This window comes from Podarcis cretensis, assembly GCF_951804945.1.
Source record: "Podarcis cretensis genome assembly, chromosome: 14".
Lineage (NCBI taxonomy): Eukaryota > Metazoa > Chordata > Lepidosauria > Squamata > Lacertidae > Podarcis > Podarcis cretensis.
In genome coordinates this window covers 19,594,539-19,608,580 of record NC_137183.1, presented here as the reverse complement: position 1 = coordinate 19,608,580, position 14,042 = coordinate 19,594,539, and the positions used below count along the sequence as shown (strand labels likewise).

At 45.3% G+C, this 14,042-nt stretch overlaps 1 protein-coding gene across 2 annotated transcripts in view; it reads left to right on the top strand.

Moving 5' to 3' along the window:
* FANCI (FA complementation group I) overlaps positions 1–14,042 on the top strand; it is a 34,897-nt gene that overhangs the window by 12,705 nt on the left and 8,150 nt on the right. For both annotated transcript variants that reach the window (XM_079954193.1, XM_079954194.1), the window contains exons 16-29: positions 915–1,045; positions 1,642–1,712; positions 4,271–4,385; positions 4,499–4,621; positions 5,000–5,068; positions 7,056–7,157; positions 8,765–8,965; positions 9,094–9,215; positions 9,712–9,876; positions 10,055–10,234; positions 11,801–11,967; positions 12,421–12,497; positions 12,804–12,920; positions 13,545–13,596. In XM_079954193.1, the coding sequence (XP_079810319.1) occupies positions 915–1,045; positions 1,642–1,712; positions 4,271–4,385; positions 4,499–4,621; positions 5,000–5,068; positions 7,056–7,157; positions 8,765–8,965; positions 9,094–9,215; positions 9,712–9,876; positions 10,055–10,234; positions 11,801–11,967; positions 12,421–12,497; positions 12,804–12,920; positions 13,545–13,596 (1,692 nt within the window). The remainder of the gene's footprint in view (positions 1–914; positions 1,046–1,641; positions 1,713–4,270; positions 4,386–4,498; positions 4,622–4,999; positions 5,069–7,055; positions 7,158–8,764; positions 8,966–9,093; positions 9,216–9,711; positions 9,877–10,054; positions 10,235–11,800; positions 11,968–12,420; positions 12,498–12,803; positions 12,921–13,544; positions 13,597–14,042) is intronic.

Here is a 14,042-nt window from a genome sequence, read left to right as displayed (position 1 = left end):
GTAGGGAAGGCGCTCCTGGTGCTCTGCCGAACCCCACGTTCCCAGGCTTCTTCCACCTGGGATTTCTAGCGGGTCCCCGCCTTCGCCGCGGCGGGAAGACCCAATTTCCACGGAGCCCATTCCTCTGATCGGAGGAACTCTGCCATTCGCCGATGGCGCTAACCCGGAAGTTCCGAAAGTCCAAGGGAGTTTATGCAAATGAAATCACACCAGATTGCTGCCAAACCTAAAAACCAGTGGTTTGTAGCATAGTCAAAATGTAATTTATTCCCAATTAGAGCCCCAGTTGCATACAAAGTTATTTTCCCACACCCATTTTATCCTCATAACAACCCTGCGATGTAGGTAAGGGTGAGAGATGGAGACTGACTCTAGTTTGCTAACTGAGCTTCCTGGCTGATTAGGGCTTTGAACATGAGTCTTTTTGGTCTTTGTCTGAAATACTTAGTGTCTGGCCCTCAATCCTTAGTGAGAACATATTTGAAGAAGTCAGTTGTATGACCTCTTATATTTCACTGTTCTACTTTTTTTGGAAGGTAACTTCATAATTTGTGCAGTTGTCTTTTCTTGACCTGTGAACCTACGAATCAAATGCACTTCTTTTTCTGTCCCTGGCTGTCAGGGAGAGGCAAACGGGAAAAGATGAAAGGACAGAAACCAGCAGTTATAGAGAGCCTAAAGAGATTATCAGCCGCCTGTCGTCTGACAGTGGGTCTGACGTAGAGGGGGAGGAGGATGAGCCGGGAACAAGTCATTCTGTACACAGAGGGAGTCAGGGGAGGAGTTTCCGCAGACTTGCATGCTGGGTATGGAAAAGGACAGCATTAAGCCTCTGACACTGGCTCCTGACATCTTGGCCTTCTCTTTCTCTTATTGAAGGCTGCAGCTCTCCTCATTACCGTTTTCTCTTTCAGATCTGTTGTCCGGTATTATCCTGTCTGCCCCACTCATCCTTCAGCAGTCTTCTTCAAAAGTCGCAGAGGCCTTTGATCATTTGTCATTCCTGCCTCTTGACACAGTACAAGGGTTGCTTAAGGCCGTGCAGGTAAAGTTCTTTTATACTAGTCAGTTTTCAGCTCAAAAAGTCCTCAAAATATCTTACGGAAGAGTGCAGCATATTTAAAAAAATACTTTGAAATATGTTACTACTCTTAAATTAATTCATTAAAATATCTTTTTATCCCTTCTTTCCATTTAAAATAAATGCTCGAGGCACCTTGCAATCTCATCTGTATATTTAAAAATCGATAAAAGATGGAAAGGGCATGGGATATAAAGCACTTCAGCTAACGTTTCAGAGATCAAATAACTCAGCAGGCCAGATGATTGCTAGAAAACGGATGTTTCTGCCTAGTAGCATAAAGTTGTTGTGGAGAACGTGGGACAGGTTCCCCTTCTAAAGTGTAGGTGATTCTTTCGCCTGTGTGTCAACCAAACGCTACACTCAGGTCTTGCTTGTGGGCTTCCTATTTATTTCTTGCAGTTCTCTTGTGGCTCATAGATTGTAAATGACTGACGTGGCTCCTTGATTATGCTGATAAAATGTCCTCCTCATCCCTCACTTCTTGGCCTTCCTGCTGCTGCTGCTCCTTTAGCGAAACTGCAGAGCACTTGGTTTAATGCGTTCTTTTTCCCCCCCAGCCACTGCTGAAAATTAGCATGTCCATGAGGGACTCCCTGATACTTGTTCTTCGCAAATCAATGTTTTCTGGGTAAGCTGCCATTTTTTATGCTTTCTTTTTTTTTTTAATAATATTTATTAAAAAATTTCCAGAATAAAAAGGAAAGATAGCAAGAAAGAAAGAAAAAACAAATACGATTTACACTTGGTTTCAGTGGCATGTTTCCCGGACTTCCCCCCCCTCCCCCTCTTGTATTCCATTTCCCTTAAATTGATTCCACAGATTCTTACCCCAAATTTTAAAACCTTATTTGTAATTTTAAATAACCCATTTATTCCAAATTAATTTATCTTATTTATCTTAATGAACCATTTCTCCTTATATTTTATATAATTCCCTAAGATCGACCCCATTTCCCTTCCACGAATTCCCCTATTTTCAAACAACAAACATGAAAAAAGTAAAGAAAGAAATAATATATAATTTTACAGCCTTTGGATTCCAAATCTCCCCCCCCCCATTCCCCGGTTCCAATCCCCAAAGTTCATCCATTGTCTACTGCCAGCCTGGTGTATCCACGTCTATATCTCAACTCCACTTTGCCGTCTTTTGATAGCTTTTAATTTCAGAAAGTCCAATCTCGAAAAAACTCTCAGAAAAAGTCATTGTTCTTCCATCCAGACCTCTATGTTTAAGAGTCTAACTTAAATTCTATTTCTTGGTCCTTTTAAAGTCTGGATGTTCCAAATACTCCGGCTTCAAATTTGGTCCAGCTCTTATTCCTCAGGTTGCTTTTTCCTGTTCTGCTGCAGAAACCTTCTAATTCAGAAACTTCTTGTTCTCCACAGAGGCTTTTGTTATTCAGGAACATAACTTGCGTCAAGTCCCTTCCTTTCTTCAATAGATAAATCCATTGTCTCCTTTAGTATAGAAACCTCTGTAGACAAAATAATGCTTCGTTTTTGCAGCTTTCCCAAGAGATAACAGATCCTGCTCAAATTCATAGTATTTTTCCACTTGCTGCTACTGTTGCAATGTCCCAGCCTCCCTCTAGAGGGAATATGGTAACTTAATTTCTTTCAAAATCAGACCCAAAAGTCAAATAACTTGTTGCCTTTATTTCCAATAATTTATGTCCAAATTGTAACAAATCTAACCAGCAAAGCCATCGTAACAAAGTTCTCTTTTATTTTCCTGCTTTGACAGCTACTTTGACAGCTGTCAAAGTTTCTGTGTCTCTTCACCAGTCTCTCATAGCGGATCGTTCCCGGTTCCCGGGGGGGTTGCATTTTAGTTCCCACAAATCAGTCTTCTCCTCCAGCACAATTATTGTAATTTCCCTTCGTGAAGTTAAATTTTTTTTTCAGGTAAACAAGTTCATCTCTCGATCTTAGTTGTCAAATCCTTGCGTTGAGCCATCTACAATGGGGGGGGCGGACTTCCTTTTTGCACTCCCCCCGCTCGCTCCAAATTCAAAGATCAAATTTCCCTTTTAAGTCCAATCAATTTACTCACGGGTTGTTCCTTTTAGTCCAAATCCGAAATTTTCAAAGAAGAAGTCGTTGCTCTCCGCCGAATGGCATGCGGCTTCGCTGGGCAGGGGAAGCATTGGACTCACAGCACCACACCCCCCCCGTCACCCGCTCCGCAGCCTTTAAAAAGGCTCCTTCGCGGGTTGGGGGGGCGCAAACGGTGCCCGCTGAGTCACCAAGTCCATGGGCATCTCCGCCCATGGTTTTTGAGGGTCCCCGCGTCACCGGCATGGCAGGACCCGACCCCTACCCAGCCGACTCCCTCCGGAGCTCGGAGGGAGTCCGCCATTCGGCGATGGCGCCGACCCGGAAGTCATTTTTTATGCTTTCAAAGTAAATAGACATCTATGGAGTTCCTTGGTTTCCCTATCCCCACCCCTCACTGCTTTTATCACATAAACAACACAGGTGGAAAGGAGGATGTAACCTGTGGAGAGTCCCAAGAGCCAGATGGAGTCTCCTGGAGTGCCATACGCTCCAAATTCTGCATGCGTTAGTTTTTTTACCCAAGGGCTCACCCACAACTCCATTTGCCCTGCCGCTCCCCACCCCCCCCCCCCGGCTGGAAAAACCCAGTCTTTAGCGCTGAATCAGAGCAAACAGCAACTGGGTTTTCTGCAGATTGCTGTTTGTTCTGATTTAGCACAAAATAGTAGGTTTTCTGCTTGGACCCATGACTTTCTAGCCACAGGACAAGTGTGGGTAAGCCCTTTCCTGAAGCCTCGGGGAATTAGTTTCTCCATGACATGAAAAATGAACCAAAGTTCATCATGCTTGGTTGATAGACATAATTATTTATAATGGGTTCCAATAATAAAATGTAAAAATAAGTAGCTGTCTTTAAAAAACAGGGTTGCTGTCTTTTAAAAAACAACACACAGCACATTTTATCTACTTGATCATACCGTAAACAAGCAACCCTGCACACCTTCGTGGTTTTCCACTCTAGGTTTGTTTGTTTGTCGTTTTATTTCTTCACTTCAACTTTTAAGGGAATTCAGCTCAAAGCTTTGTCCAGCATTAACAAGGTAGGGAGGACAGGGTGCCCCAAAATTCTCAGCAGAAGCATCCATGGGTGTCCTTAATTGTTCTCCCTTGCCTCTGTTTCCATCACAGGCAGCTGGAGGCCCGTAAGTCAGCAGTTGCTGGGTTTCTGCTCCTCTTAAAGAATTTTAAGGTTCTGGGTAGCTTGACCTCCTCCCAGTGCAGCCAGGCAATTGGTGCGAGTCAGGTAAGCAGCCAGCAGCTTCCCAAAGGTCCTGTGCAGCCCCAGGGGCATAGGATTGCGGCTTCAGTCATAATAAACCAGAGATGATTTCTCATGACTCTGTTACTGCCTTCTAGGTCCAGGTGGATGTTCATACCCGCTATAACGCAGCAGCCAATGAGGCCTTCTGCCTAGAAATCCTGGGCAGCTTGCGGCGATGCTTAAGTCAGCAGGCTGATGTCAGATTCATGCTCTATGAGGTAAGGAGGATCCTTTTGGCCGTGGTTCCACATAATTTCTTCGGTTCAAGCAGTGTCGAGGTTGTGGATTAATGTCAGCATCTGCAGGCCTTTGGGAAGCTGGTTCCTGGTCTTCTGGTAAGTTTTTGTGTGCTGGAGTGTTGTAGTGCTCTAGCTGTATAATACCCTTCCGCACCTCTGCTGTGCTTCATAGCAGTGCGATGGCACCTCATTTGGTTTTGTGTGTTATATTGTGAGGCTCAGTATTTGCTTCTGAGCATAGTGGCAGGCAGCAGAGGCAGCATGGTTGTCTTCCATTGCCTACAGTGATGAAAATTGCCTGCAAGAGTTTTTTAAGGCTCTATTTTTTTTAAAAAAACTTTTCTTCCCTCCTCTCAGGGTTTTTATGATGTCCTGCGGAGAAACTCCCAACTGAGTAATTCCATTCTGGAGATGCTGCTCTCTCAGGTATATGGCAAGATCAAAACATTGCAGGCTTGGTTCAGACAGTATGACAAACCGTAGTTTGGTATTGCATGTTCCAGCCCCAGGCTCACATGCTCTCTTCTCCCCAGTCTTCCCCTCCCTGTGTGATCTTGGCTTCTCGGTTAAGTCAGGCCTTTATTGTGTATAGCCAAGGGCCATTACCAATCTTAGTTTCTGATTCTGGTTTCAAATTCAGGTTTATAGGGAAAGCACAAACCAAAGCATTCTGGTTCGGACAAAATGGCAGCCTTAGACCCGGAAGGTTTTTCTGTTACCATTTTTTGTTAGTTTTTAAGATGCCATAGGACACTTCATTGCTTTTGCTATCTGGTGGGGTAGCAGAGTATAAACAGCAAGAGGTAACTCATAAGATGACAAGTGAGGACATGCATCAACTTAGAATCTTATCCTTCTCTCTCTTATTTTTTTAAACCTGCTGCTTATACCTGCGTTTCTGGCTGCCTCCATTGGGAAATGTACAGTCATTGATGGTTTAACCAGGGATGGAGAACCTTTCCATGGACCTCATTCCTTCATTGGCAACCTTCTCAGGGCTGCAAGCTTGTGGCGGGCAGAGTAAGAAGTAAAAAATGGGTGGGACCTGGGGCAAAAGTGAGCAGAGCAACTGAAGTGATTCTTACGGTAGACACTGTGTGTGTTTGCTTTCCATCCTTCATTCATAAAGCAAGAGGTATTATTACAGATCAGGGACGCGGGTGGCACTGTGGGTTAAACCACAGAGCCTAGGACTTGCTGATCAGAAGGTTGGCGGTTCGAATCCCTGTGACGGGGTGAGCTCCCGTTGCTCGGTCCCTGCTCCTGCTAACCTAGCAGTTCAAAAGCACGTCAAAGTGCAAGTAGATAAATAGGTACCGCTCCGGCAAGAAGGTAAACGACTTTTCCGTGCACTGCTCTGGTTTGCCAGAAGCGGCTTAGTCATGCTGGCCACATGACCCAGAAGCTGTACGCAGGCTCCCTCAGCCACTAAAGCGAGATGAGCGCTGGAACCCCAGAGTCGGCCACGACTGGACCTAATGGTCAGGGGTCCCTTTACCTTTATCTATTATCACAGATCAGGGACTCGTTCCAGCTAGGCGAAATCATTAAAAGTGGGTGCAAAGCATTGTCAGTGGAGGTTGTGGCCTGGGGAGAGTCTTGAGGCTCAGGTAGAGAGGTGCCTGGAGAGCTACATTTGGCCCCTGGGCCTGGGGTTCTCCAACTCTGCTTCAAAGCTCCTGAAACTCAAAACAAGTATTAGAAGCCGCCTGGTGGAGGGGGGAATAAAACAGATGGAAGGTCAGTGAGCCGTGTATCAGTTACATAACAGAGAAGGAAAATGCACATATCTTGAACAATGCACTTGAGATGTGGATTCATGCTCCCCCCTCCTTTTTGGACAGATGTACAAACTCCCAAACTTGGGAGTAAGCTGTCTTTCCTGTTTCCAGGTGAAGCTGTCTGTGCAGAAGGTTAATTGGCTTCCCCTTGTCTCAGTCATAAAGACACTTCCTTTCCACCTCCCTCTCTCGCTGCCCAGAACATTGCTTTAAGTTTGAAAACAAAGGAGCAGAGAGTTGGTGATTGGTTGGTTTTTTAACTCTTTAAATAGAAAAACATGTCAGACATCTAGGAGGGGTGGGAAAATCTGGTCTAAATGGGAGCAGGGGGAGGTGGGAAGAGAGGGTTGAAAATTGCGCTGGTGTACATTTGAGCCAGTTATGTATGTCAGTGGACCTCACACACGGTGGTGGAAAAAAACTATTCCTGTTCCTGGGCAGAGAAGTGTGGGTAAGGAAGTATGTATCTGTTTTCACCCTAGTTCAGCAATCCTAAGCTAGGGAAGATTTATTTCTTCTTTCTAACTTTAATTCAGATGCTTAGCCTTTCTCCCCTGTTCCCTTTCCTGCCTAGCAGTAAAGTGGGAATGATTCTCACTTGTAAAAATGTTGTTCCTTATTTATTGTGGCAGATAAAGCGGTATTATGAGCCAGAACCTGACCTGCTGCCCCCGTTAAAACTAGAGGGATGCATCCTGGCTCAGAGAGACCAAATCTTCCTGCAAGAACCTTTGGTGAGAGCGCTGAAGGGTTGGGTCACTTGGATAATGGCTCTTAAAAGTTTGTTTTCAGTTCCACTGATATCTGGAGCTTGTAACTAGCATCTTTCAAAGGAAAGTGCCAGCATATTTCTCATAAATTAAGAACTGGCACCACTACAGACGCCACATAATACCCATTCCATATTTGTAAGAACATGATCACTTAGTGTGGCAGCACCTGAACTTTGGAACTTCCTGCCTATTGAGATCAAGCAGGTGCTATCACTGTACTCTTTTTGGCACCTACTAGACAAGGGACGCAGGTGGTGCTGTGGGTTAAACGACAGAGCCTAGGACTTGCCGATCAGAAGGTCGGCGGTTCGAATCCCTGCAACGGGGTGAGCTCCTGTTGCTCGGTCCCTGCTCCTGCCAACCTAGCAGTTCGAAAGCACGTCAGAGTGCAAGTAGATAAATAGGTACTGTTCCAGCGGGAAGTTAAACGGTGTTTCCGTGCCCTGCTCTGGTTCACCAGAAGCGGCTTTGTCATGCTGGCCACATGACCCGGAAACTGTACGTCGGCTCCCTTGGCCAATAAAGCGAGATGAGTGCCGCAACTCCAGAGTCAGCCACGACTGGACCTAATGGTCAGGGGTCCCTTTACCTTTAGACAAGCCTACCCAGATGCTTAGAAAGGTAGGGTAATTTTAATCCGTTTCAGTATTTTTACTTTTGTATGTTTTTAAAGTACGGTTGTGAATTTTCCCTCCATTTTATTGTTTTATCTTTTTTGTAAACCACTTTGAGGTTTGTTTGTTTTTTAACAATCAAGCAATATATAAATTTATTAAATAAATAAATAAATAAATAAATTGCAGGTCCTTTTATCTTAAACAATGCATTACTCTGCACTGCTTTGGAAGAAAAGCTTCCAGAGTGGTTAGCAGCTGCTGGGTCTGAATCAGAAGCACAAGGGAGTAGACTGGGGGAGGGTTAAAGGCCCACCCGCACCATTAGTGAAATGGCGTGAATGGTGTCCTGGCAGAACAGATTACTGTATAGCAGAAGTTTTCAACCTTTTTGGGTCCACAGCTTCCTTGACCAACTACATTCTTTCTGCAGCACCCCTGTGGGCTCAGAAGTCCGGTTATGGCACCCCTTGCCTGCAGAGCTGGCAGCCTCTTGCCCTTTTTCAAACACCCTCCCTTGTGGAGGGTTCCCTCTGCTTCCTCTCCCCTCTCCTTGGTCTCTGAGCTGCCCCCCTCCCCCGCCCCAAAGAAAGGTGCCTCCCAGAGGCACCATTCGCATGTGGAGCTTATAGCCCGGACTGCTACACTAAACAGCTGTACAAGCCTTTGGGATGCAGAGATGCAAGAGGACATCAGAGTAGTGAGGGAAAGAAAGAGGGACAGAGGCCAGTGTTGCCCGCAGCACCCCTGGATCATTTAAGGCACCCCAGGGTGCCACAGCACATTGGTTGAAAACCACTGCTTTATAGTATTAACCCCTTTGTGCATTAATTTGACTTAAGCATGGTGGTTATATGAGGCTGGTATCTGTGGCAAGAACATTTTCCTGAGGAGGGAGGAGGCATCTGAGCAACCTGCATGACCATTAATGATTGATGCTGCAATTTCCTTCAGGCTCACTTACTCTGCTGTATTCAGCATTGTCTGGCCTGGTATAAGAGCACCTTAAGCCTGCGCCGACAGGCTGAGGAAGAAGAAGAACAAGAAGAACAAGAAGATGATGATGATGATAAGGGTCTCCAGCAAGACTTGGAGGAGATGCTGGAGTCGATCACACGGCGAATGATCAAGAGTGAATTAGAAGATTTTGAACTGGTAAGTTAGGAACAGGAAGGGAGAAGTCTGCTTTCTTTCTTTCTTTCTTTCTTTCTTTCTTTCTTTCTTTCTTTCTTTCTGCAAAGCCCTGGGGATGAGATTTTAATTTCTTTGCTTTTTATGCTCAGGATAAGTCGGCAGACTTCTCTCAGTGTACAGGAGTGGGCTTGAAGAACAATATCTACGCTATTTTAGTGATGGGTGTCTGTGAGATCCTGATTGAGTACAACTTTAGCATAGGGAATTTCAGGTAAGGAATGAAGTTATCCTCCCTCCCTCTGCCCTCCACCAGCGTCTACGCATATAGCCAGTAGGACTTCCCAGCTGCAAACTGCATGGGATAGAGCTTGCAAGTTCAGCACAATTCCTGATATCAGAAATAGTGAGAAAGCTTAGATGGTCTTGTTGAGCTTAACACTTGGGCCCTTGACTAAGTCTCTGAAGGTTCTGGGTTCAAGTGACTGCCAGTGGTGTTAATCCCAGCTCTCCTCATGTAGTAGTGGTCCTTTAATCCCAGTAGGATGGAAATTAGTTCAGACTTTACTTTGTCCTACCCTCCCTCAATTTCTTTTAAAACAGCTTTGCTAATGGGTCCAACTAAGTTACCTGTCCATTCTAGTGAATGACTAATATTTGCATGTTTGTGGGTTTCATGAGTGACACATGAAATAAAAATACCTAGGTTCTGTTTTGAAATATTTGTCTCATGGTTTTTTGCATTTTTATTTCTGCAATGTGTGTTGCAGCAAGAGCAAGTTTGAAGATGTTCTGGGCCTGTTCAAGTGCTATACCAAACTGTGCGAAATCCTGAAAGAGAAAGCTGGGAAGAACAAACCCACTTCGGCAAATAAAATTGCCCGAAGCTTCCTTTCCATGGGCTTTGTGTGCACATTACTTACAAGTCTCTTCAGGTAAGGACCTGAGTTTCAAGGCACATTCATCTAGGGTATCTAGAAATTTTGTCTCTCTCTTGATGCCTGAATATGCTTTTACCCAATTTTAGGGGTAGCTTAAGACTCTGGCTCCATCCATGATTCCTTTTTGCCATCTTGACAACCATTGAGAATTTGCTTTCTTCTGATGCCCCAGGGACTGTTCCCAGAACCACGAGGAGAGCTTGGCTGTTCTGCGCTCCAGCAGTGAGTTTATGCGCTATGCTGTCAGTGTGGCCTTGCAGAAAGTACAGCAGTTGGAGGAGACGGGACAAACAGATGGGCCTGATGGGCAGAACAGAGATAAGATGTTCCAGAACCTCTGTAGAATCACTCGGTGAGTCACATGGCCTGAAGACTTTGGTATGGTATTAGTAAAGGGTACCTCTTAAATATCTCAAGCTCTTACATATTAAAAGGTGGAGAAAGAAAACAAAGAGGAGTTTGAAACTAAGCCAGTGTTGGGATTCTGAGCAAGTAGCCTCTTGGTCTTTGAGGCCATTGAGCAGCAGACTTCTGCAGTAGTTAGTTAAGCCAAACTGTTTTGTATGGTTTTTGCAATATTGTAAACAAAGTTATCGTACAGAGGTTTCCAATAATAAATTCAGCTCTATAATATAATAAGATACTGCCATTATAAAGTATATCTAGGCAAGAAGAATATGCATCCTGAATATTTTTCATCCTGGCTTGAGAGAATCCCCGAGGCAAGAGAAATGAGCTGTTTCTTGAAGCTGCCTGTCTTAGGTATGCCGGTGGTTCCCAATGATAGCAAGCAAACCTGAACAGATGTTCATCTGCCATGCCTCCCCTGACTCTGCTCTTCCTCAGGGACAGTGGGGGCAAAGGGAAGTTAAGAGTTCATCAGGCATTTTAGCTGTTACTGGTATCCATAAGTCCCAGTCCTCAGCACTCTTGACTGTTGGAGGCAATGCAGAGACAGTGATTCTTAAAATCCTCTTCCCTACCCTCTTGCTGATGTTGCTAACTTCCACAGAAGCCAGGGGAGTGGGTTGGGGAGGTAGGCTTCTAGGCTTAATACTCAGCAAACAGATGTTTTCCGTCTCTCTGGGGCAGGAATTCTTTGCCTATGCTGTGTCCACCCACCTGGCTCTGCTCTTTCTCAGCAGCAGTAGGGGCAGAATGAAGTCCAGGGGAGGACATACATTTTTCTGGGTCCTCTACCCAAATTCACCAGATACACTAGTGGCTAGGTTCCCTGCACAGGCTGCAGCATGTTAAGTACACAACTGCCAACCCCGATGGCTATGTTCTGTCTCCACCGTCAGTGGCAGTGATGCTTCTGAGTATCAGTCGCTGGAAACCACATGAGGGGAGAATGCTCTTGCACTCAGCTCTTGTTTGCAGGCTTCCCACAGGCTGGCCGCTGTGAGAACAGGATGCTGGACTAGGTGGACTCCTGGCCAATTCTTATTAGGATCACATTGGGCCACTGAAGACTGGGGAAGTCCTAGCCATAATGAAGGACTTGTCATAAGATACACCCACTCAGCAGGGTGCCGTTAGTCAGCTATATATAGTGGCCAACCAGGGATTTGATTTTCATTCTGTTTTTGCTGCCTGCCTGAGACGGCAGGAACCTGAGAAATTATCAAGCAGGTGGTATGCCCAGTGTGTATCTTGCTGCCTGTGCTTGGTTTTGCTGGCCACAAACTGTGCAGGCCTGACTTTGACTGTACTAACTTTGACAGTACTGAGCAAGAGGTGCATGTAAGAGATGACCTGACGTGAACTTCTGCCCCCACCCTCCTCTGCATGCATGAATAGAGAGTTAAGCACAGTAATAGCGGATGTGTAATTTGGGTACAAGGGTTGGCTGTTCCTAGTCATCACACATTAAGCCTGCCTTAAATCACCCCCTACTTTACCCCTTTCCCCAAAGAGTCCTGCTGTGGAGATACACCTCAATCCCAACCGCAGCTGAAGAATCGGGCAAGAAGGAGAAGGGCAAGAGCATCTCACTGTTGTGCTTGGAGGGTTTGCTGCGGATCTTTAACACCGTGCAACAGCTGTATCCAGCAAAGATCCCACAGTTTCTGCAGGCACTGGGTAAGCATTAAGGCTCGTTTTCTGCTGAATTGTCAGTGAAGGGGCTGGAAGTGTCATCGGAACACTCCTGCGGAAAGCTCTTTCTGTAAAGATTCTGCAGGCCCCTTCTTTGTTAACCTCTGGGTGTCCACTATAAACTTTTCTATGGTGCCAAGCTTACGCAGACAATTAAGAAAGCTATCTTCTGGAATAGTGAGCTGATGATCTGTGAATTTAAGTTTTTGCATGGTTTTTTTATTGTATATGTAAATAAAATTGTTGTAGGCTACTTATATTTTTTAAAGAAACTGCAGCATACAAGTATTTTTATAAATATAAGCAAATATACTGCCGGCCACTGCTTTTCAAAGTAATGATAATCTCCATGTGTATAGTTGTGATGATTTCTCTCTCCTGACCTCAACTTCTACCTTGTTGCCATTCTCCCTCCTCCTTTTTTTTCCTTTTTGCCAGATATTGCAAACGAAGATGCGGAAGACGGGGACATTAACGTCACTGAGAAAGCAGCCTTTCAGATTCGACAGTTTCAGGTGAACTGCAGAAAGGTGATGTTGGGGTTGAACTGCTTGAAGGGATGGATCGACTCTTGTTCAGGAGGATGTAGGCAGAGATACTGGGCCTGTGCTCTCAGTTCGCTGCTTACAATTGCAAAGCCATTGAAGCAGATCTAGGAAAGGAGCATCTCCTACTTAGGGAATTGCCTAAGAATACTTGGACAGGAACAGAAAGTTTGAGTCTCAAAAAGTGTTCACCCCACCTTCCTCCCCTCCTTTGATTGCTTTCTAAAAATTGTTGTTTGCTCATGAAATCTATTTTCCTTTCCCCCTCCTTCTCAGAGGTCATTAGTGAACCAGTTCAGCAATGCTGACGATGACTTCAGCAGCAAGGAAGCACTTCTGTTAATCAACATCCTTGCAACTCTTTCTAAACTCTTGGAGCCCTCCTCCCTCCAGGTATATACTGCAGTGTGATGCCACTGGCCTGATCCACCAGCTGTTCCTCATGTTTAAGCTGGTCTCTATGTTACATGTAGGGATGCGGGTGGCACTGGGGTTAAACCACAGAGCCTAGGACTTGCCGATCAGAACGTCTGCGATTCGAATCCCCGCAACGGGGTGAGCTCCCATTGCTCGTTCCCTGCTCCTGCCAACCTAGCAGTTCAAAATCATGTCAAAGTGCAAGTAGATAAATAGGTACCGCTCCAGCGGGAAGGTAAACGGCGTTTCCGTGCGCTCTGGTTCGCCAGAAGCGGCTTAGTCATGCTGGCCACATGACCCGGAAGCTGTACCCGGCTCCCCGGCCAATAAAGCGAGATGAGCGCTGCAACCCCAGAGTCGGCCACGACTGGACCTAATGGTCAGGGGTCCCTTTACCTTTATGTTACATGTGGACCAGCCCTCAGTCCAATCTATCTGATTAAACTCTTGCTTTTAATACGTATCATTTATTTATTCTCTCTTAACTCTTCTGATCTGCCTTTCAACCCACATTGAAAACAGCTCTCATAGTGGCTCTACAACAACATAAACACTAATAATTCTGTACTGAGAAAAGTCACCCTCTCTCTTCTTGTGCAGTTCATGCAGCTGTTATCCTGGACAGTCAAGATTTGCAAGGAAACTAGCCTAGGTAAGACTTCTGACCAGGTAAGACTTTGTTCTCCTGCCTCAGGCCTTATGACATCTGCAGCTTAGGTAATCAAATGAAATGTAGCATCCAGGTTTAAAGAAAGGTTTAAATAAATTAATGGGAGATAAGGGTACACAAAGTTGTTTGACAGATGTTCGGGCCACTAAACATCTTCATGCGACCCAGTGCAAGTGCAACACTCCTTGATTTCCTCGCCATGATTAGGTTGCATCCTGTGGGCTCACATTCTCTTCTCTCTCTCTCCCTTCCTTCCTTACCATTTTTGGAACTGCGGTCAGCAGGTGTCGTGCTAACTTTAATTTGCCGTGAACATGAGAAAAGGAGATTAAGCAGTGTTACATTTGCCGAAGGCCTGTTAAGAGATGGAATGCTGGGCTGGGTTGGTTGTTGGCCTGACCCAGTAGACCAGCCATGGTGTCTCCAAA